Raw genomic sequence first — 23,366 nt, forward strand, 5'->3', positions numbered from 1 at the left:
GACCCCATCCCCCATACCGGGATGTAGACTCCTCTATGTGAAGATGGACTCGAGGCATTGGGGGGAAGCGAGGACAAGTAGCTAAGAGAAGAGTCAGAAGAAAAACTGAGGACGTGCTGGAGGGGAAAGGAGCTGCTCAGGGAGAAGCAGGTCATATTCACACCACGCCCCTCCCACAGGGGTTGGAAACCTAGGAGAGCCTGTTCTCCATCCCGGTCTTCCTCCGGGGTTCCCAAGTTAACCCGGTCTTTTCCTCCAGAAACTGAAGCCAGAAAACGCTACTGGGACCGAATTAGGCTAACATCCCACCCGACAGCAGCCGCCCCTCCCAAAAAAAAAAACCTGCACGCGCGCGCGCGTGTGTACATGTGCGCGCACGCGTGACACACACACACACACACACACACACACACACACACACACACACACACACACACACACCATCCAGGAAGCTGCTGATTGGCTGTGGGGAGCAGCGTCCCGGCCCGGGTTCTGAGGCGGGAGCTGAGCGGTCCTAGGAGGGAGGTGCACACTCTGGCTCCAGGAGCCCCTCCCGCGTCCCCTGCGCCCTGCTAGAGAACGGAGCTGCCTATCTAGGAGGGCAGGTGCGGAGCCACTCGAGGACACCAGCCAGGGCTGGAAGCGGGTCCCGTGGCGCGGCGATCCTCCCAGGGCTGCCTGGTCCCCAGCCGCTTGGCAGCTGCGCCGAGCCCAGCCCGGCGAGGGGCGCGCTCATGGAGCACACGCACGCCCACCTCGCTGCGAACAGCTCAGCTTGCGGCTTGGGTTTCGTGCCGGTGGTCTACTACAGCTTCTTGTTGTGCCTCGGGTTACCAGGTGAGGTGTATGGGGGAGAGGGAGGGAAGTCAGAAACCTCAAGTTGCAGAACAAGGCTGTCCAGAACCTCAGGGGTCCCAGACATCTTCTGGAGCCCCCGCCCCCCTTTTGAAAAAGTACAAAGTTTAAACCTTGGTGGCAACTGTGGATGCTTCCAGATCAGGATGAAGGGACATCGTCGCGTGGCTTGTGGCTTGGCGGGGACAGTGCTTGTGTGGCTCTGGGGTATTGTGACTTGTGGGTGTGCATCCACTCCAAAGCGCGCCTCTGTGTGTGTGTGTGTGTGTGTGTGTGTGTGTGTGTGTGTGTGTGTGTGTGTGTGTGTGTGTGCGTCGGGGGTCGAATTCCTGAGGGGTCCCAGAAGGTCTGCGTGAGACTTGACTGCAGCTTCTGGGCAGAAAGCCTAGGGAAGGCATCTCTCCAGCTTTTGCCCCACTGTCACCTCAGCTGAGAACACTTCTGCCACACTCTGTACTTCCCCGCCTAAGCTAATGCTACATAAAGCCAAGACCTTGATCATGGCTACTCAGGTTTAAGAGACAATGAGGTGAGCCCTTGCTATCCACTATCCGCCCTAGGGAGTGAGGTGTCTCCCTGTGGCTAAGAAGAATCAAGGGCTGCCTCTGGGTCTGGGACGTACGGGGCAACTGTGCAGAGATGCGCACTGGCACCTCAAAGGATGGCAGTCTCCTTGAGTTTATGTCTGCTTCCCCTGGCTTTGCCTCCAGGTCAAGCCCAGTCCTCCCTACCCGGGCAGCTCCCAGTGCTGCAGATGAGTGGCTGGCTGGTCCCACATCTTAATGTCCTTTGGAAAGTGAGGCTGAGACTCCTAGTGAATTCCTGAAGAGAGATGAGTTGCTAAGGGAGGAGGGGTGTATGCCTGGGTTATGAGGGAGAGCAAATGGGACTAGGAATAACAGCCCCCATTTCCCCTGTGGTGGGGGGTTGGCTTCAGTTGGGGGGATCTTTGGATAATTCTGTCATCCACACAATGTCATGGACATTCCTGGAGTCACCTGCAGACAGAAGAGAGAGCTAGAGACAGAAAGGCTCAGAAAGAGAAAAATCAAGCTAGACTCTAAACCTCCACCACTTATCATTTCTGCCCGAGAACTTGAGCATTCTGGGATCCTGGGAAGCTGGGCTTCAGTCTCCTGGAGATCTGAGAGCCCACCCCTCCTCAAACATTTATGGAATCCAGAGCCCCTGGAAAGATGGTTTCCAACAATCTCCACTCCCAGCACAGGCAAGCACAAGTTCCTAACATGAGCTCCTGTCCCCCATGGAGAGACATCTCTCTCCCTAACTTATGCCTCCCTAGAAGAGGGGCTCCACCTCTGCTCACCCCGCCAGGTAGGGTGCTCCTGGAATTACCTGGAACTGAAATTGATTTCCATCCAGGTTGCACCTCCCCCTCTTGCCCTCCAAAGCCTGTCCCCAGAGCTCTCTATTGGAAAATCAGTTTTTGAGAGGCTGGTTATGTGTGGTGCTTGAGTGAAAAAGAGTCAGAGCCCCTCTTTTTCTCAGTCCCCCCTTGTCAGAGTGTAACCCCCATCCTAATTATTCCATCTCTCCCACTGCTGTGCTAGCCATTCACTCTTTTGGGCATTTTCTAAGCTGGAAAGACAAGGAGGAGGGTGACCTCCAAGAGTCCAAAACAGGACACGAGGTTAGGAGAACAGAGAAGGCTCAGACTGTCAATGACCTCAAATCAAAGTGTCATGAACAGTCACAGTCTAACTCCTATGAGTGGCCATGGTCTTCCCCACCCATACCTTTGGCACAGTGTACCAGGCACTATGTTTAGCATAGGGTTAGCCCAGGGATAAGGGATTGAAGAAAGAGAAGGGTTGAGATTTGAACTTAGATGGTGTGGATGTATTTATAGACTTAGGTAAGAGTTTTGGCCATCTATACTGTGTGCAAACACTAAGAATGTACCAAAGGGCTCCAAAGGGTCTTCAGGGTCCTGAGTTCAGGAAATTCATGAATGGAAGCTTCTGATTTAGAAAAGCAGCTGAATGTGGAAGGATCAAGCTTCCTAGAGAAGAGTGAGGAGGAGATCAGTCTTATCCAAAATTATGAGCCGAAAGCAGTTTTGTTAGCAACTTGGAAGTCTGGTTCAAAGGCAGCGTCCTTGCCATTCTCTTAAAGCAATGGTTCCCAACCTGTGGGACTCAAATGACCCTTTCCCAGGAATCACGTATAACCATCAGAAAATGCAACCATTTGCATTATGATTCATAGCAGTAGCAAAATTAAAGCTATGAAATAGCAACAAAAATATTTTTGTGGCTGGGAGTCACCCCAGGATGAGGAACAGTAGTATTAAAGGGTCAGAGCGTTAGGAAGGGTGAGGACCACTGTTTTAAAGCCATTCAGGGAAGCAAGAGTATCCCAGCAAATGGGAGTGCAGACTGGGGATTAATCCAGCTTCCACAGGAGTCAGGGGTGTGGAGGCTCCGTGCCTCAATTTCTACCTGTAAAGCAGACATTATGAGAGTGGCTTTCCCTGGGATGGTAGCAAAAGTGACAGCTTTGGTGAGGTTGAGGAAGTGATTAAGCATGTGGTTCAGTGGTTGTCACCTATACCAATTGACACCGTGTGGCTGCAGTTATAATTGTCATCCCATAGGTGGTCAGGAAAGGGGGCTCCTCAGCACAATCAGGGAACCAGCAGAGAGTTCAGGAGGTGCCCAGCAGAGAGCACTTAGCTTGGCACATGAGCCCTGCAAATTCACCATGGTGGTCTCCGCCTCAACCCAGAGTGACCATCAGTTAGCAAGCCTTCGTCGCCCCTGCTGATGGAGAGGGAACCATGTGGAGTGCGATGCAACAGCGGAACACGGACCCTTGCTAATACTGTTGAAAACTGAGATTTTAATTGAGTCACTATTCCCAGAAGTGAACTCACTCCCAAGTTTTCCAAATCCCCCCCCAGTGCTGTTAGAGATGTGAGTGGAAATGGAGAAGTGGGTGGGGAATGCCTGGATATTTGCCAAGAGGGATCCAGTAATTACAGGAAAGTGGCAGGTGTCTCTGGCCACATACAGGCACACAGTTAGCAGAAAGAGCTTGAAAAAAAGAAGCCCCGTGGTCCAGACCCCTACTTTAAGTGATTGCCTGTGGGGAATCAATGCAACAGGCCTGGCACAAGTCCAAGGGATTCCTATATGGAGTGTGGGCAGAGCTTACCACTCAAGGAATTCTTAGCCTGGCAGTTCCACAGTTTGCCCCAGCAGTAAAATGGGTTAAAAGTCAAGTGTAATTACCCCCCACATCTATTAATTAAGATACTCCATGTAAAAGTAGCTTATGTCATACCTGTGGTCTCAGCTACTCACAAGACAGGGGGACTTCTTGAGATGAGAAGTTGAAAGGCAGCTTAGCCAGCATAGCAAAACCTCATCCCACAAAACATCCAGGATAGCATCTGGTCCAAAAAGGCCTTCTCTACACCATATCATTTCACCTACAGATGCATGTGAACCCATTTTATGGCTAAGTAAACTGAGGCACCGAGAAGTGCTGCATCTGCCCTAAAATCATAGCGTCAAACCAGAGATAAACACACCTGTATGTTCTGTTGAGTCACACTCAACACTCAACACTCTCTTCCACCTGGAAGCTTTTTTAACTAACCTTGCTCCCTGAAATGCTAAAATTCTTAGCAAAGAATATCAGCGCTCCTGCCCTTCATAAAGCCTCATCCGTTTCTCTCCCTCCCCCTTCTTAAGTGAAGAAGATGTTTCTCGTTTCTCAAGACACAGGAATTAAGTAGGCACACCTAGTGCTGATAGGCTTAGTGGAGATGAAGCATTATTAATGGAATGGCACAAGGAGGGTGGGAACTATCAACTGAATGCTGGAGGAAGACAGCAAGGGGTGATGGGTGAGCCACCCTGATAAGAAAGGAGCGGTGCAAAATTAAATGGGTTCTGAAAAGTGCCCCAGACATGAAGGAAGACAAGCAGAGTGAGGAAGGAGATGATAGCTTAAAATGGCGCCCCACCCTACAGGAAGGGAGCTTTCCCTAGCTGCCTCGCAGGGTGATGAGATGTCTCTGATGGCTGGGATGAGGGGAAGGCAGTCTGACACACCGTAGTTACCATGGTTGTTAACCACAGATAAAGACATTATTAGCCCGGGACCGGACTGAGCTATGCAGATATGTTTTAATCCACAGACAGCTTGGATTAGAAAAGGTGTAGAGAACAGGCTAAGAGTGGGAACGTGAAAGTTGAACCTCTGGGATATGGCCTGGCCTTGATGCTTGTACCATGTGTAACTATGGGCAAGAGACATTAACCACTCCATGCTTCCGTTTCCTGGCCTTTAAAAATGGGACAGTGATGATAATATTCCATACGACTGTGCTGGGAAGACTGAGTTAAGCACTAGACACACTTTGAGCACAGTAAGTACTCTGTAAGTTACACCATCATCATTCCAAATGTGGCCTAATTTCCCAATTGGCTTGGTGACGCCAGCTTTACCCTACCATCAAAATAAGACAGACATTACAAGAAAATAGAGCTATAAGCGAATAAACAGAAATGCCAACCTGCTCTTAACACATACGTGTAGTGAAAACTCATCAGACGAGCCGGGATTTCTTTATTGGAAAATGGAATCTACAAATAACTCAGGACTTCCATCACACTCAGGGGCCTAAGACTCCGTGCTCCCCCAATGCCCGTGATCTGGAGCCAGGCAGGACGAACCGCCTTCCTCGTTCCCATTCAACATGGTACTGGAAGTTTGAGCCAGTCGAATAAGGCTAGAAAGAGAAACGAAGGTATTCAGAAATAGATTTCAATAACTTCTATTCACAGATGCTACAATAGCCTTCATAGAAAACTTAAAAGATGTCACAGAAAATCTCCAATGAACTAACCAGGGGCTACAGTGTGTTTGCAGATTCCAAGATTAATATGTAAATCCTACAGCTATCACTATTCACCAGGAAAGAATAATTTGAAATTAAAAATTAAAAAAACAAAAACTTTAACCAAGTTCCCTTGTAGAACTTAAATGCTCATTCCCAGGAAGTAGCACCTTCTGGGAGCTGAAGAATAGTGGGGGCACTTGAAACAGATGATGGTACACATAGGGCTTGAAACCCTCAAATTAAGTGGAGGCACAGACTGACGATCACTTTCTCCTACTTGCAAGTCTTTAATTTCTCACCCCACAGGTGACCACTGCTACTACGCCTTCACTTCTTATGGCCTCTTTTACGGTACATTAGTGCATTAAGCAATTCTAAGTCAGAGAGCTCAGCTCTCCCTCTTAGCTTTGCCCGAAATGAGCACATTACACCATGACTTACCTCTTCTTTTTCATCTACCATGTCGATCATTTGCAGCAGAATGCATGAAATTTGGTGTTCCTTTATCCAGCTGTACAGCATTCCTCTGCATTTGTGCATGCGAATTCGTGTGAATTGCTTCCTGCCAAAGTCGAGCGCAACACACACACACACACACACACACACACACACACACACACACACACACACACAGAGAGTTTCTAAAGAGAGAGAGAGAGAGAGTATGTCTGGGTCATACTCATCACAGTTGATCACAGGACCCTTCACACAGGAGCCAGATAAAGAATAGGTTCAGAATTCTGGATCCCAGGCCCCTCTGGCAATCACTGACTATATGGCCTTAAGAGGTCATTTTTGACGGGGTCATCAGAGCCCCAAGGGAAACAGTTTCTGCCTGAGCTCTGGGTGGAGACATGACCCTTAGATGGAACATAGCAATACACATGAGTGGAATCAAACTTACGGTGCAGCTCTACTGGAAGCCGCCCATCATGGCCTTGAGATGGAGTCCAGAGCAATTGCTTTGTAGATCACACCTTCCTGCAGTCCTGTGAGTATCACTTTGGTTCTGGTTTTCAATGTAATGCATGAAAACTAGATATGGATTTGCAGCCCCGTGTCTTTTAGGACGCCTCTCTGAGCCCGAGCTCTTCCTTCTACAGCAGTCATCAGTTAGGCCATTGTTTCTGCTATCTTATTGCCTGAATTCAAATCCTGGCTCCTCTACTTAATCATCTGCTACACCGTCTTCAAGCCTCAGCTTCCTCAGCCATGAGGAAGATATTAACAATGCCTGTTCCAAAGGGCTATTTTGGAAATAAATTAAAATGTGAAAATCCTTAGTTCCATTCTTGGCATGCTTGCTCTCACTTGAAGGAAGAGTTTGATAATGTTATTAACCTTCTGGTTCTTACATTGTTGCTGGGATAATTAGGAATAAAACGTACAAGGACTTCTCACAGTCCCTCATACATGGCTGGAGATCCATAAACTACTGACACTTTCATTGTCCAATATGCCCGTGCCTATGTCCTATGGCCACACTTAATACATGACTCTTTTCTATAAATGCATGCTGCTATTCACAATAATGATAAAACTGTTCCCTAGCAAGTCAAAGAAGAACGTTCCTATGAGTTAGCAATAGATGTCTTTATAAGGCCTAATGGGCCTTGCCAAAAGGCTTACCTGGCCTTCTGTGCAACTTTCAGAAATAGTGGAACCAGCAAACATCAGCAAGTAGCACATTTTGTTGCCTGGAGAAAGTATCTAGAATGAGAAGGAAGGGTCCCATCAGCAAACTCCCATGTGCAGCATCCGAGAGACATGGGGAAAGCCTAGAAGAGGATGCCAACCAATCTTAGTAATTGCTGGCTCTCACATGACACCTACTGTGTGCTGGGAATTTGTTAAGGCCCTCCTCATGTGTGAACTGACTTAATTCTTATGATGAGTCTTGAGGCCTGCATATATCATCATCCATTTTCAGGTGAGAATTTTGGGTCACCTACCCAAGTTCTCACAGCTGGGAAATGGTCGAACAGCCCTGCGTGATACTACCCAGCTTTATCATAAAAAAATGATCACACACCACACACACACACACACACACACACACACACACACACACACACATCAAGATGATGATTAGGATGCAAGTAGAGGTGACCACAGGAAGGCCTAGACTAAGTATCAGAAAGTTCTCTGCCACTTGGCGTTCTGGCCAACAACTCATTGTTGCCAAACTGTTCCAAAACCTAGAGATCCAGATTTATGTGAAACAGCCAATGTTTCAATGTTGGCAACTAATTCAAAATTTAAAAAAAAAAAAAAAAAAAAAAAAAAACCCTGTGAGCCAACACTTCCTGGGCCAAAGCAAACACATCTATCTGCAGGCTTGCTATAGCCCACCAGCCTGCTGACTTACAACCTGGGATGGGAAAGCTGCAAGAATCATCAAAAACCACAAGTGTGGATCAGGGTAGGAAGCAAAATGTTCTGTCTAAGATGGGAATAATTCAGGAGACCCAAAGAAACAGGTGGCCAAAGGAAGGCATGCCAACTCCCTGACCCAGCAAATTAGCATAAGCTAGAAGAAACTCCTCCAAGAAATACTACAAACTGCATGTTGACTGTCCTTGGAACACAGATCCACCATTTGGGGGAAACAGAATAGCCCTTCGAACCTCTCAGCATGGGGAATTAGGATGTGGGATGCCAGCCTGTACTAAAATTACAACCTCATGGCTCCATGTTGACAGGACTGTGGCAAGTGGCCTCCATGCTCAGTCCATAGAATGGGTGCAATGCCTTTCTCTCAGGACTTAGGACACTGATGCAGTGAGACCACTCAGGGCTAGCACAGGGGATGGTATCTGTCAGTCCATGGCTTCTGGGTAGTTTGGATCTGTGTTTTGTCTTCTTTGCTGAGGTCAAATACGCCCACTTCACAAAATGAGGAGTCAAGGCCTCACCTGAAGCTGCAGGGCCAGAATCAGCAGGGCCTTCAACAGAAATCAGCCTCCTGATCTTGGCTCCCCTTTTTCAGTCAACTGCGACTGATGTCCAAGTGCAAGTAAGTGATCAGGGTAGAGGCAGACAGGCTGCAGCCTATGCACAGTGACCACCTGGCACTGGGGTTTTGTCCATGGTTTTTAATAGTACCCATGTGTAGCATCTGTTCCTTCTCTTAAACTTCCTGATCCCATCAAAGGAATATCTCAGCTCGGCACAGTGTGTCTTTAACACCCTCTCAGTATGTGCTAAGTCTCCTGGGCTTGGTACCTTGGCTGGCAGTAACATCTGACTTAAATGTAATGATCATCTTCTTCTGTTATTACATGTTTTCCCCAGTGCTAGGAATCAAACCCAGGGCCTTGCACTAGGCAAGTGTCATACCATTGAGCCACACCCAGGCCACGTATTTGTTTTTAAGGTTACCTGCTCTTTACAACAAGGAGGCTGCCTCGTGAGTCATGGCTTTATGCAGTCTGACACAGCGACGCCAGCCATGTAAGGCTATCGAGCACTTGACATTGGACGAGTGCAAGTGAGATGCTGAATTTTTTTCATTTCATTTCAATTAATTTGCAATTAAGATCTGATCTTTCAGTTATTAGAAAATAACTGTCTGGTTGGGACAACTCGGGTATGAATTTATTCATTCAGCTCTGTTTTATGACCTCTAAATACAGGTCACAAAAAAATGAGCACACACAGAGAAATGCAGTGCCAACTGTGAACTACACATTGGATTCTAAAGATTGAGCACAGGAAAAAAAGTTCAGCATCTCAATAACTCACGTGAATTACATGCATTGGGGGGCGGTTGATATATAGTGTTAAACTTCTGTTTCTCTTTATTTTTTCATTGTGGCTACTAAAATTTAACTGCATATATGATTCATATTGCATTTACATTACATTCTCTATCGAGATGGAGTGTTTTGTTTTCTACTGTGATCCTCACTGCTGTTTCCTGATGATTCTTGCAGCTTTCCCATCCCAAGGTTGTAAGTCAGCAGGCTGCTGGGGAGCATTGTAATATAGAAGTGTAAATCTCGGAGCTGGGCATGGTAGATTGCTCCTGCCATCTCAGCACTGGGGAAGCCGAGGTGGGCAGAGTATCAGGAGTTTGGGGCCAGTCTGCTCTACATAGAAGGATCTAAATCAGCCTGGACTAGAAAATGAGTCAGTCCCCCCTCCCTCTTTCTCTCTCCCTTTCTACCTCCCTCCATCCCCCTCTGTCTCCATTTCCAAAAAAAATAATAATAAATTTAAGGAAAAAGGACAAATAATTTTCAGACAAAATCCAAAACAAACAATAGGCAAAATAGACTTTTAAATGCAACAAAAATCCCGAGGCCCACAGGTATTTCATCAGGGTGGATTGCTGTAACAAAAGTATCACAGGATCATATCCTATGGCACTAGAAGTTTATTTTCTCACTATTTTCTGGAGGCTAAAAGTCCAAGGTCATGGAACCAGCATGCTCTGACTCCAGTGAGGGATCTGTACATGCTGCAGACGGCCAACTTCTTGTCAGACCCTTCCAGGACAGGCGAAGGCCAAGAGTGTGCTGGGGTCCTTTTGTAAAGACAGCGATCCTGACTTCCTCCCCTCTCAGGGGGCCTGCCTCTAATATATCCCACTCGGTGAAGAGGCCAACTTATGAATGTAGGAGGACAAGGACGTTCCCCACAGTAGAACCAGGACTAAAGTCTGGGGAAACTCAACAAATACAATACTCTGAATAGAAAACCAGACACTAAAAGATCAAACCAGTTCCTCATCCAGACACAGTTGGACCCAGATCCCAAATCCTGTGTGTTTTGGTTATTATAGCCCAAGAACTTACTGCCCACCCTCAATACCTATACCAACCCCAACACCTATACCAACCCCAAGAACTGCAAAGAAGGGTGAGCACAGGGTCGATCCTCTATGCCATAAAGAAGGGGGCATCACTATGTGGATACTCAAGTACCTTTGCTTTCTAGAGTCTGTATGGAGAGTGTCCTGGCTTCTCTTCCATAAAGGTTATAATAAGCCAACTTATACTACAAAGAAGTTAACAACTTTTCTCCCCAAATGTGTGCTTTCATTTTTGCCCCAGCAAAGAGGGGATGACAACTCAGAAAACATTGCCAGGAACTGGGCACTGTGTTAGCTGCATGACAAGCCCCCAAAGACTCATTTCTTTCTTTGTAACATTAACATAGCACCGCGTCCACCAACCTAATGTGCATGAGCACACACATGCACACACACCATAAGAAAACCACTGAAATGTAAAACTTCAGCTCTGCAAATGCCAGGCTAATATGAGGGTTTATCACTGAAGAACTTGACCCAGACCAAGCAGCCAAAAAATGCTCCTCTCTAGAAGAAATATTTCCAGTAGAATGGCAGGGAGGGGAAAGGAGGAAGAAGGGGGGGAAAGGAGGGCAAGACAAGGGAAAAGAAGAAAGGAGAGGGGAGGAGAGGGAAGGACAGGGGAAAGGAAGGGTGGAGGGAGAGGGGAAGGAGAGAGAACAAAGCAAACAAGCTGGGCCAGGTCTCTGGCCGGAAGGGACAGAATAAACCAGGACAGAAAGAAGGCCAGACTGTCTAGAATGACAGGGGAGTGGGAGCAAGGAGAGATACACAGGAAGCCAACCCATTACAAAGCCCAGGTGAATTGCTCTGAGCTGGGACAGGCCATTTTCTGAGGTCTAAACCAATGCATCCGCCAGCGACTCCGCTCTCCCTTATTTGCCAGAATGCTTGGCAGCCAGTGGAGCTGGGGGAATTGCTTTGCTGCTACAGACATTTCTTATCATTTCAGCTAAGTGCAAAGCAAGCTATCAGCCCTATCATTTCAACCCAGGGACTCTAGCCAGACACAGAAACACGCAGATGTGACACACAGAGAGACACAGATAGGCACACACCAGGCTCGTGCCTGCATACATGGATACGGCATGCAGAGACACATGGGAACTCGGAGACTTGTGCACATACATGTGCACACACATGCCACAGTCAAAGATATAGAACAGACTGTGACTCTGTCCTGGCTACATCTCCCTTTAGCATTCACAGCCTCACTTCCACAGTTCAGCTCCTCACAATACATACACACACACACACACACACACACACACACACACACACACACACACACACACACACACACACACACACACACACACACCTGTGCTTCTGTGAAGAAATACAGTGGCTTCCCTAAAATGTATGGATTGATACAGTACTTGGAAGTTCCAGAGAGAGCAGGTCCATAAACAGGTCAAGGCTGAGCATTTCCTAAATCACTGGTTCTCAACCTTTCTGATACTGCAACCCTTCAGTATAGTTCCTCAAGCTGTAGTGACCCACAATCATAAAATTAGTTTAACAACTACTTCATAACTATAATTTTGCTGCTGTTATGAATTGTGATGTAAAGATCTGATATGCAAGATAGCAGAAAGATAAATTATCTGTTTAAATAACATTTCAAAAGTAATTAAAAATTGCCAGACTTGGTGACTCACACCTATAATCCCAGTGAATGGGAGGCTGAGGCAGGAGGATCACCAGTAAAAGGCCAACCTGAACTAATCAGTTGTAGGAGGGCATAGGCTAGGAAGTGAGACTGTCTCAAAAACAAACAAATAAATAACTCATAAATAATAATAAAAAAAGATATCTGATATGTGACCCCTGAGAAAGGGTTGTTTGATCCCCAAAGGAGTCTTAACTCAACCCATTGGTTGAGAACCATCGCTAAAGGAATCCAAGGTCCATACTCCCGCCCCTCACAGAATATGCTCCCATATCATGGCTTCCATACCAGAAGCTTTCCTGTACCTGACATGCTGTATGTGTTAGGAATAACCAAGAGTGCCAGAAGTCCTTGCACATCTCCATACTACTTAAGAGACAAATGACAAGCCAGTAAGCAAACGCATAAACAAAACCATTTGAGGTACTGATGTGCATTTTGGGAATCATGGCACAGGGAAAAGTGGGCCAGGAAAAGGTGATGTTTGAGTGCAGTCTGAACAGCAAGAAGGCACTAGCTGCAGGGAACACCAGGAGAGGACATGGCAGGCAGAGGGAACAGACATGGTGGAAGCCCAGAGACAGTGAATGAGCCAGCACCAATGACCACTGGCTGGATCACACTGAGTGAGAAAAGGTGGTCAGAGACAAGAGCATATGCTGTCTTGTAAAGGTGCTTTGAACAACAAGGACTCTCCATTGATTGTGTTAATTGACAGTGGTAGAAGAAAGACTTAAAAGAGGGCGTGGACCACTGCAGTAAAAGAGACTTCAAGGGCACAGCCAGGAGAGAGGAAACTATGCACAGCATGCACGGTACAGCTGCTGGGACTCAGCAGGAGTGAGGATCAGAGATCGTATCATGGCCAGCCTCGCACATCCAAAATCTGCCCCATTCATCATCAGTTGCAAATTCCAGGGAAGACAGAGACAGCCAGGAGTGATAGGCAAGTCCATGATGTCCTCACACCCCAAGGACATTTCTGCCTTGCTCTTGGGAGCCATGGGTAGGTTCCCATGGCACAAGGGAGAGCTGACATCTTGACTGTGACTGTGGATAAGTCCTGCTTATTATGATCAAACTGTGGGTGGCAAGAATCATAAGCAGAGAGAAGACAGAGCCTACTCTGAGCTGTCACCTGACAGAGGTGAACGGGATAGAGAAGGTCACCTTCTGCATTGTCATTTGATAAACGATGGGATGGAGTTCTGGCCAGCCAGGCAGAGGGACATTGTCACTATGACTGCATTCAGCTCTGATGATACAAAATCTGGCAAGGAATTTCTACCCCAAAACTGAGGTAGAAATTCCAAGAACATCTGGTATGAGCAGATGTAGCTCAAGAAAAGGCGGGGCTGGTTGCTTCCTGGATCTTCTCAGCATAGACCTGGCCACAGAAAATTATCCCTTGAGATCATACGTTTTTTATTGTTCTAAGCACTAAATAAATACTCTCCTCAAAATCTTAGTCAGATGCACGCTAGTTCCCTCTCTCCTCAGCCATCCTCACTTCCTTTCTTAAAGATATTTGAACCAGCCCAAGATCCCCCCCATCCATCAGGAACCAGAAGATATTTTCTGAAATATGGGAAATGTCCACTTAAGCTTCCTTCAATAGCAACACCTTCCCTTAAGTAACACTTGGAGACCAATCATAGCAATCCATAGTTCTAAATGCAAGCATGGTTACGTTTAGGAGATAGACAAGAAGATCATGTGCTCAAGGCCAGGAGAGCAGATATATACAACAGGACACAGACTCCAAAATTTCTGTATTTCTCCTGAGGAGACTTCCCACAGTGTCACTTAAAACTTATAGCCAAGACCTCATTAGGATGACCGGGCTTATGCCATGCAGACACCCACACCTCTCTTCATTGCCTTCCAGCACATAGAGGACTTTTTATATCTGATGTTTTTCCCCTCACTTTGCCTCAAAAGAAATTTAAGTTGGCCATTTTTATTCCTGCCTCCTATTCATCTACATGTCCTATAGGCATCACATGCAAACATATACACACACAATCATGCCATCGCAATTTGACCTTACCACATTTCTTCAGCCATTCTAAATGGGTTTCTTTAAAAAAAAATTGGAAGTTTATAATATCTGGATTTGAGTTCCAACTGGACTTCCTCTTTGTGTGTAATTAACATCTATAAATATCCATGTCATTATCTGTAAAACAGGGAGAATGCCCATCGGCTGAGGGCAGTACCTGAGAGAAAGCACACGACAGACATTTAACAAACAGAAGACTTCCTTTCTTAAGCCATGCAAGGATGTCCTATCAGCTCCCCAACTGGGCTGTTCAGGATGCATCATGGAGAACTGAGTTCAGTTTTATGAGCTCCAACTTTCAGTTAGGGAGGAAAACAAGGGAAGGGAAGACAAAATGAGCATGGTGTGTGCTCTTTGCCCTTAAAAGCTCACATGTCACCAAAGACAAATGAAAAATCATAACAATAGGAGACTTGTTTTACATCAGGGGTGGGGTGATGGAGAAGTAAGGTGTTTAAATTCCTATAGGGATTCAAAATTAAAAGGGGTTTGTCTTTGCCTGGGAATGACAAAAAAGATGTCAATTAGACTAGGAGTCCTTGACAGTAGTCATAGCTTACTCTCAAATTTCCTTTGATGTCCTTGGCTCATAGTTATGAGTTGGAAAGTATTGGATGGATGGATGGATGGATGGATGGATGGATGGATGGATGGATGGATGGAGATAGATGGGAGTACAGATGAGTTTATGAGTGGACAGATGGGTGAGTGGGTAGGTAAACAGATGGAAAGAGAAATAGGTAATTGACTTTCAAGTTTCAGAAATGCGATTTCCATACCAGCCTCTAAAAAGTTGAGCCATTGCAACTGTATTTTCCTTATGTCCTCAGCAGCAGAGCGCTTACTGAGTACTTAATATCTGCTAGGTATTTCGTTCCATGCCGCCTCACTTAATATTCACAGCTATGCCTGAGAGCCTGGCACTTCCATCATGTCTACTTAGCAGATAAGGAAGCAGATTGTACAGCAAAGTGACCTTCCCAAGGTCACCCAGCCAACAGGCAGCAGAGCTGAGGTGAGATGAGTCTGCTCATCACTGTTCATGCTCTATGCTCGCCCATGAGCCTGCTGCAGGTGTTGGCATTCAGGGCACGGGACAAGACAAATGCTGTGTCTACTGACCTTTGTCTTGGTTCACCCTCCCATCCTGGTCTTTGCAGACATTATAAGGCACTGTCTTTCTTTTTGACTGAGGACTCTCTTAATGTTCCCTTTGCCCTCTCCTTAAGCAGATGGTTTAATTACTTGAAATCATTTTTTTTAACCAAGGACATACAGGTGAATTTCCTCTGCACTCCATACTAAGTTACAAAATTGAAATTGAGTTGCATATTCTCGCACGATATGCTCTAGCATATTGTGATCCAACAATTCTCCTAAAAATACCATTCCTTGTCCAGATCCTTCCAAAGTTTCCCTTGTCACCCATAAAGGGGTTCAGCATCAGGCAAGACTCAGAATTCTAAATCCAGTTCATGTAGAGAATGTTCATTGGCCACCTAGTCCATGCCAGATTGCTATTCCTGATGTTTATAGAGTTATCAATAAGAATCACTAACATTAATATAGTGCTGACCAATATACAAAGTAAATTAAAACTTATAAAGAACTCATCCATTATGAAACAGAAGCTCGGAGGAGTTAAGTGGCTTCCCTGAACTACTTCTAGAAGGCAAAGTTAAAACTGCAGATATATGCCAGGACACCAAAAGCAGAGCTTTACCTTCTATGACTCATGATAGCCCACCCTGTGAATCTTGTGGAGGTTTTCCATTGTCCACTCCTTTATGAATTCTGCTGCTGGTGCCACAGAGGCAGATGGGACTGGGCTTCTGCTCTTGGGGAAGGAACAGTCTAGTTGAAGATGAAACTAAGTATGCCATGCACCAAAGGTGTGCCTTGCCAATGCCAGTTGTGGATTGGTGGCAGTGCTGCAGAGAGGGTGGGAAGAGGCAGATGTGTCCTCAATGTTCTCTGGAACACACCCTCCTACCTTCTGAGACTCACCATGCCCTGTGTGTGCTGACCACAAATTTGTTCATCATGACGTACTAACCAAGCAGTTATCTTATAAGTTATATAGCTAAGTAATGGCAAATGACCTTTGTCCTAACCTTTAAGATATGTCCTGTCCAGTAGGCAAAAAAGTAAACTGACAAACTATTATTATGCCATGGAGGGCATTCAATATTTAGTTCTGTTTTACTTTTTACAATATTCTTTGTGTGTGGCATTGGTTCTTAGCATATAGTAGAGTGGTTCACTTTAGAGAAAAACCTCAGGATGATCTCACAGCCCCAAAGAGTGGTAACTTCTATATTCATTGCTCTCCACATCCCTACGCAGCAGTGTCAATAGCTGAAACACAGTAAGATTGCTGGAACTTTACCAGTAGAAACTAAGCTAACTCATTTGCCACAACCAGGACTTGACTGGCCAGAATTTGCATCACTGTCACAGAAGGGCCGTCAGAAACCAGTGACAGAACAGTTTATTTTGGCTCATGGTTTCAGAGGGCTCAACCTTCACAGCGGAAGCATGATAGAATAGAACTGTTCACATCGCAGTGGCTAAGAAGCAGAGGGAAATGCTAGGACCCCCTGCCTTTGCCTTATCCAGGTCCACAACCCATGAGATGGTGTCAGCCACATTCACAGCAGGTCTTTTCTTCATTAATCTTTTCTGGAATCACACTAAGCAGAAGTCTATCTCAGTCCCTAGGTTATTCAACATCCTGTCACATGCCAATTAAGATTGATCATCACAATAACTAATGTTAACTGAGTGCCTACTCTGCACTGGGCTCCATTTTAAGTGCCTTGGATAAATTGACTGGTCCCATCCTTCTAAATCCATTAAATAGACATTATTTTTTAGATTTGTTTGTTTTTATTCCTATGTGTATGAGTTTTTACCTACATGTAAGTAAGTACACCAAATGTGTGCATGATGTCCTTTGGAGGCTAGAAGATGGTGTCAGATCTCCTGGAACTAGAGTTACAGATGGTTGTAAGCCACCATGTGAGTGCTGAAAACAGAACCCTTTGCAAAACCAGCAAGTGCTTTTCACTACCTAGCCATCTCTCCAGTCCTAATGTAGAAACTACTAACAAAACAGAAGCACAAAGTTGGGGGTCAAAGGTTCAAGGTCACAGTAATACTGTGGTGATGCCATGCTTCCAGGGTTCTCACCAGATGCCGTAGCTTTAGTTCTTATTTGCAGCAGGAGTTCAAGGGGTGCATGTTAATATTCCTTCCAGAAAAAGAGATGTGGGTTCCAATATCACCCAAATAGGTGTTTCATTAAAGCCATAGCACCTCTCTTCAGACATGGATATTAGACTTCGAGACTCCATCTTTGGGCATGAAGGAGTATCTCCACCAACCAGGAAGAAGTGTTTCCCCTAAGAGGCATGACAATGAAAGTGGTATTTGATGTCTTCATGGATGGGTAGGATTGGAAGCACAGTTTTCACTCTGGTAAGAGCCAAGAACTGATAGCAGAAATGTGCATGACATTGTGAGCCTTCGGCCATCAGCCAAACTCAGAGGGCCCAGGAGACAAAATACAACCAAGACAGGAAGAAAGCAGTGACTCGACCCCTGCTCAAACTGTAGCTGCCCTCTGGTAGGTAGATAGGCTGTGTGCATGGAATCCTCCCAGCCTACTTTCTGATCAGTCATGGCTGGCGTATTTAGCCTTTGAGTCTCTTTTCTTCATTCCTCTTGTAACTTTTAAGTTGATCCTTCTGTGTTTTGGAGACTATAACTATCATTTCTGCAATTTGTAATTGTAAATATAATTTTAATTATAATTACAGTGGCTTTTTCCTCTTATTTTTGGTCCTACTTATGACTCTAGTTAGCATGCAAATTTGGATTGTTTATTAGAAACATTAGTATGCATTAGATAAATTAGTTTTACCGATAGTATTTTGTTAGAACGGGGGAAATGATTAACCTTATCACCAAATACAAACTGAATGGCTTTGAAGACAGCAGACCCTACATAGAGTAAAGATACCCCTATAGCAATTCATATGGAATATGGATATCTAGGCTCAGATACTACATTCTGAAGAAATATTTGTCACCAAGTACTGCTGTGCATAAGGTATCAAGCTACAGACTGAGCACATGTCCCTAAACAAGACAGAAGAACACAGAGCTATTCTTGTGAGAGCTCCAGTATCAGGACCACAAAGAGACAACCAAATATGAGAAAAAGTATTTTGGTAAAGAATTAACTGGATGTGGTCTTACGGGCAGGCAGCAAAATATTACTCCAGGATGCTAAACCTGGCTGTTAAATCAATAATAACCAGGAAACTGGCTGAATTTTTATTAGCTTCTAAAATCTATTATAATCTATTTATCTGAGAATGGAAAGAGATGAGAGCAATGGAATTAGAGTTTTTCATGTATGAATGCTTTTGAGAATGCGGATTCAAGAGAAATTAGCAGCTATTTTAATTTTCTACTATCTCGTTCCCCATACCAAATCAGGCTACCTCCAAAATATCTCATGATAATTAACATTTGCCTAACGCTTTTCCAGTTTGCAAAGCCGCTTCACGGGCATTATCTCCGACAGTCCCCAAAACAACCTTGGAAGTTTGCAAAGCAATTTCACCGAGGTTATCACACTGGGCTCTTGAATTCTCATCCTTCATTCCCTGCGGTCCACACACCAGCCATGCCTGTCCTCTTACAGCTCTGCAAACACAGCATGTGTTCACATTTCTGTGACTTTGCATTTGTGACTCCACCACCAGGAAAGAAACCCACTATTTTCTAGTTTGACCAGAGCGTCTTTATTCATTTTGGGGAATCAGAAAGCAGGGAAAGAGCAGGGTCCCCTGAAATTGTGAATAGCTGATGCTGGTACCCATGACAGGAGCTGCCCACTGGAACCAAGAGCAAAATTTCTAACTTGCAGATTGTGTGGATATCAATGAAAGCTATGGTGCTTCCTTACAGAATTGCAGCAAATGACGTTGTAATTAGGGAAGACATGGGTTCAAATTCAGACTGCTACTTAGTAAGAAGTGACCTTGGGGCAGTCACTAAAGCTAAGGGAAGGGTCTAATAAACCCCATCTTCAGAATGAGGGACACAACAATGATTACTGATTGTGAAACTCTGTCCACAATTTCTAGCTTGTCACAAGAGACTGCTAAATGGAACCTACTCTGCTAATCATGCCCACCTACTTCCTTTGTGGCAGGAAAGGGCATAAAATCGCTTATTGCCACAGTCCTCATTTCTACATCTCCTGAAGTGGCTATTGACTGCTTCTCTTATTTCTAGGGAGGGGGAAAGTCCTTTTCCCACAGACCATTGGTATCCTGTCTTGCATGTGGCACTTTTTGCTCAGAATTTAAAATGACAGTTTGCTTCATCATAGGCAAGGTTATAGCAAGGCTGGGGGACATCAGGCTGTCGTCGCTGATGGTGGGTGAACCAGCTGATTCATGAAGGACAGACAAGAGTCATCAGATGATGGGGGAGAGAAGGGTGTGCAGACAAAGGCTGAAGACTGGAGACAGTGTGGTGTGTTTGGACTGCTTTGTTTCTCCATAAGTGAAGAAGAGTAGTGAGTAAACCAGAAGGATTCTTGAACAGGGGCCAAATCCCAGCCCTGCCTGCCATTTATGTACAAAGCTTCAGAGCCCTGCCTGCTGTCTATGCTCAACTCTTCAAAGCCCCCTTTCCACACAGAATCTGTTTTCAGCCCCATTTTTCAGAGGAAAATTACAGACAGAAATTTCCAAGGTCACTTATCTTAAACTGACTTGTGTTGCTATAACAAAGTATCAGAGGCTGGGTGATGTATGTACAGAGGTTTTAGTTACCCTATGTCCCTGTTGGCTGCAAAACTCAAATATCACCAGTCACATCAACATCTGGCAAGGGCATCCTGGCTGTGTCATAACCTAACAGCAAACACTGATGCAGAGGGCATGTGTTCTGAAGAGAGAAGCCAGGTGATCTGAGAGGAAACTCAGCCAGAGTGTCCAGGTTCGTTCTATGAAACACACGCTCACAAGAACTAACTCCTGGGAGACCCGAATCAGTTTCCCCAGAGGAGTAAGCTAGTGAAATATCTCAGCAGATAAAGCTCTTGCCACCAAGGCTGAAGGCCTGAAATCAGTCTCTGGAAGCCACATGATGGTGACAGGAGTCCCAGAAGGCACAAAGGTGGGTTTTCAGACTAAAATCCAAACTAAATCCACTCCATATAATCATGCCTTCTTGACCTACATGCCATTCAGTTGTGAGCTTAGGCCAGAACACACTTGAAATACACACACACACACACACACACACACACACACACACACAAAATTTCCAATTTCTCCAACAATAGAAAATTGAAATCAGTCCCTAGAACCCACATGATGGTGAGAGGATCTCACACCAGATGTCCTCTGATCGCCACATGCATGCCATCGCAGACTCCCACTCACATGCATACACACAGAGAATAAATAAATGTTTAAAAGAAACAGAACAGTCATGAGTTAACCACCAACCACCGAACCCCACCTCTTAAAAGTCCCGTAAGCTTTTAATACCACTTGGGAAAACCAAGCTCCCAGGACAACCAGCCTTATCTAAGCCATACGAATTAGAGCTGAACCTCTCATGCACACCATCATGACTGAGCTGGAAAAATGTAGCTTCTTCCCTCTGTGGCACACAGGCTGGGTCCTGAAGCCAGAGAGAAATAAACTGCTCCAAAGTTACAAGGACGCCATCTGCTGCCTGTTCATCTCATCTTGGGAAGGTCCCAAGCCCCTTCCTCTCCATTCTCCCAGGGCACAGAAGTGGGTTTTCAGAAGCTCCCAAGCTAAATCCACTCCAAATAATTATGCCTCCTTGACCCACATGCCATTCAGTTGTGAGCTGGAACATACTTTAAAAAAGAAACCACACACACATACACAATTTTCAATTTCCTCAACAATAGAAAATTGCTTCCCAAGGCCCCTGGGTAATTAGACATTGTCCTCTTGGTATGGCCTGTTCCCTGTCTGTCCACATCTCCAGCACAGACAGCACCACTTCGACCCTGCATCTGAACACAGGTCCCCCTGTGGAACAGAACATCCTGGGGAGGACAACCTTGAAGATGTGTGCCCAGGCTGTGTGTGCCGGGGAATGTTCAAATGTTCTTGAACATCCAGATCCCTCAGATCCTTCCTCTGCTAAGCCAAAACGATAGGCAGGGAAGCATGCACTGCGTGGGAAGAGGTTACTTTCATCAGCCCAGTCACTCTTGTTACATCACGTGGATAAGGAAGCTCCAGTGGTTAGCCATACTTAACAGCTTTGTTGATATTCTGTTACACACACACACACACACACACACACACACACACACACACACACACACCTCATTACCCTTCAGAGATGCCTGTGGTTCGACACAAATAATAAGCTTTATACTTAGTAAAGCTCCTTAATGCTCAAAACATTTTGTGACTCCCCATTGCCTTAAGACAAAGCCCCTCCTCCATGATCGCAAGGCCATTGAAGTGATAGACTGTCTCCACTTCTTACCCAGCAGCCCCTCCTCATACTTTTCCTCTCTGAGAAAAGGGGAAAGATGACATTGATAAGGGATCCTAATGAGGACAACTTAAGCTGGAAGGCAAACTTACATGGAAGTCAGCCTGACCTTCCTTCTGTTTCTCTTCTTTTTGTAATGGCTTGGTTTTGTATGTATGTGAGTGCAGGCGTGTGCAAATCAGAGAACAACTTTCTTGTGCCTCAACGCTCTTGCCTTCCACCTTGTGGCACCCTCTCTCCATTGATTCTGTTGCTGCACTGCTCACTCTAGACTAGTGGACCCTGAACTTCCAGGGAATTCTCGTGTCTTTTCCTTCCATCTTGCTGTAGGAGTGCTGGGAGTACAGGTGCTCTTACATGGGTTCTGTGTGTTGGACTCGAGTCATTAGGATTGTGGGCTAACTAGAACTTTACCAGCTGAGCCATCTCCCTGGTCTTTCCTGTGTAGTTTTCAAATGAAGCCTAAATTCTAATATAGGCATGAAACAGACAACTTTAAAACATGGCAGTTTATTTGGTTAGCCCCTTCTCTTCATGGCTGCACATACGACACTTCCTCCAGGATGCCTTTCTTTTGAAGTTTTTGGGTCAGATATGTTCTCTCTCCTGAATTGGTTTCACCACACAGTCTTCTGCCACTGTGGCAAACCTGTCTTAGTATCTATATGGCTTTCTACCCATCTAGAAGTCTCAGGTCCACTAAGGTATGTGTAGGCCCCAGTGAAAGGCACGAAAGCTGAACAGAGCCAGCATCCATGTTGGAAGGCAGAGCAAGGAGGCTGGTCAGAGGATCCAAGAGGAAGCACAAGCTCTCCCTACCCAAACGAATGGCCAAGACCACCTGTAAGCACTTAGGTTATATAGAATCACTTAGTTTACATGGTCAACCCGAAAGGCAGATGTTGTCATCCTCATTTTAAAGATGAAGGACACTGAGGTGCAGCTCATTGAAGAAACCTAGCCAGAATCCCAAGAGGAAAGATCAGCAAACAAGAGACATAACTTGCTGGTTTCTGAATCAATAATCTTAGTGTCCCCACTTTTACCAAGTTCAGTGTACCATGAAGACTTTCGTGCTCAGCAAGGAATGAAGCATATTTCTGAGTATCTTACATTCCAGGCATGGCATAATGCCTGTGTATGTGATAATATCCCCATCTTCTTCACTAGTGTTGTGGGAAGGTATTATTTTTCTTTCCATAGATAAAGAAAGTTAATAATGCTCTACATTTATCCACTCAATGAGTCCATCTGTCTGTCTACCAACTCATCCATCCATCTGCCCATCCATCCACTCTTCCATCCATACATCTGCCCAGCCAGCCAGCCAATCATCTGCCTATCTTCCACTTATATGGATATATATGTACCCATCCTTCATCTGTGACCCATCCATACCCTATTCTTCATCCATCAATCAGCCTATTCTTCATCCTTCCAACCATCCTCTACCTACCCACTCATCCATAATTCTTTTATTCTCCAAAAGATAAGAGAGCTTAAAATTTCCCAC

The 23,366-nt window shown here is 45.4% G+C and overlaps 1 protein-coding gene across 1 annotated transcript in view; it reads left to right on the forward strand.

Annotated features, from left to right (window-relative positions):
• The first annotated feature begins 611 nt into the window (after nt 1–611).
• Nucleotides 612–23,366, forward strand: part of Gpr139 (G protein-coupled receptor 139) — a 40,441-nt gene continuing 17,686 nt past the window's right edge. The window contains exon 1 of the mRNA XM_032895648.1: nt 612–837. Within this exon, the coding sequence (XP_032751539.1) occupies nt 735–837 (103 nt within the window). The 5' untranslated portion in view covers nt 612–734. The remainder of the gene's footprint in view (nt 838–23,366) is intronic.

The sequence above is a fragment of the Rattus rattus genome, chromosome 2 (assembly GCF_011064425.1).
Source record: "Rattus rattus isolate New Zealand chromosome 2, Rrattus_CSIRO_v1, whole genome shotgun sequence".
Taxonomy (NCBI): domain Eukaryota; kingdom Metazoa; phylum Chordata; class Mammalia; order Rodentia; family Muridae; genus Rattus; species Rattus rattus.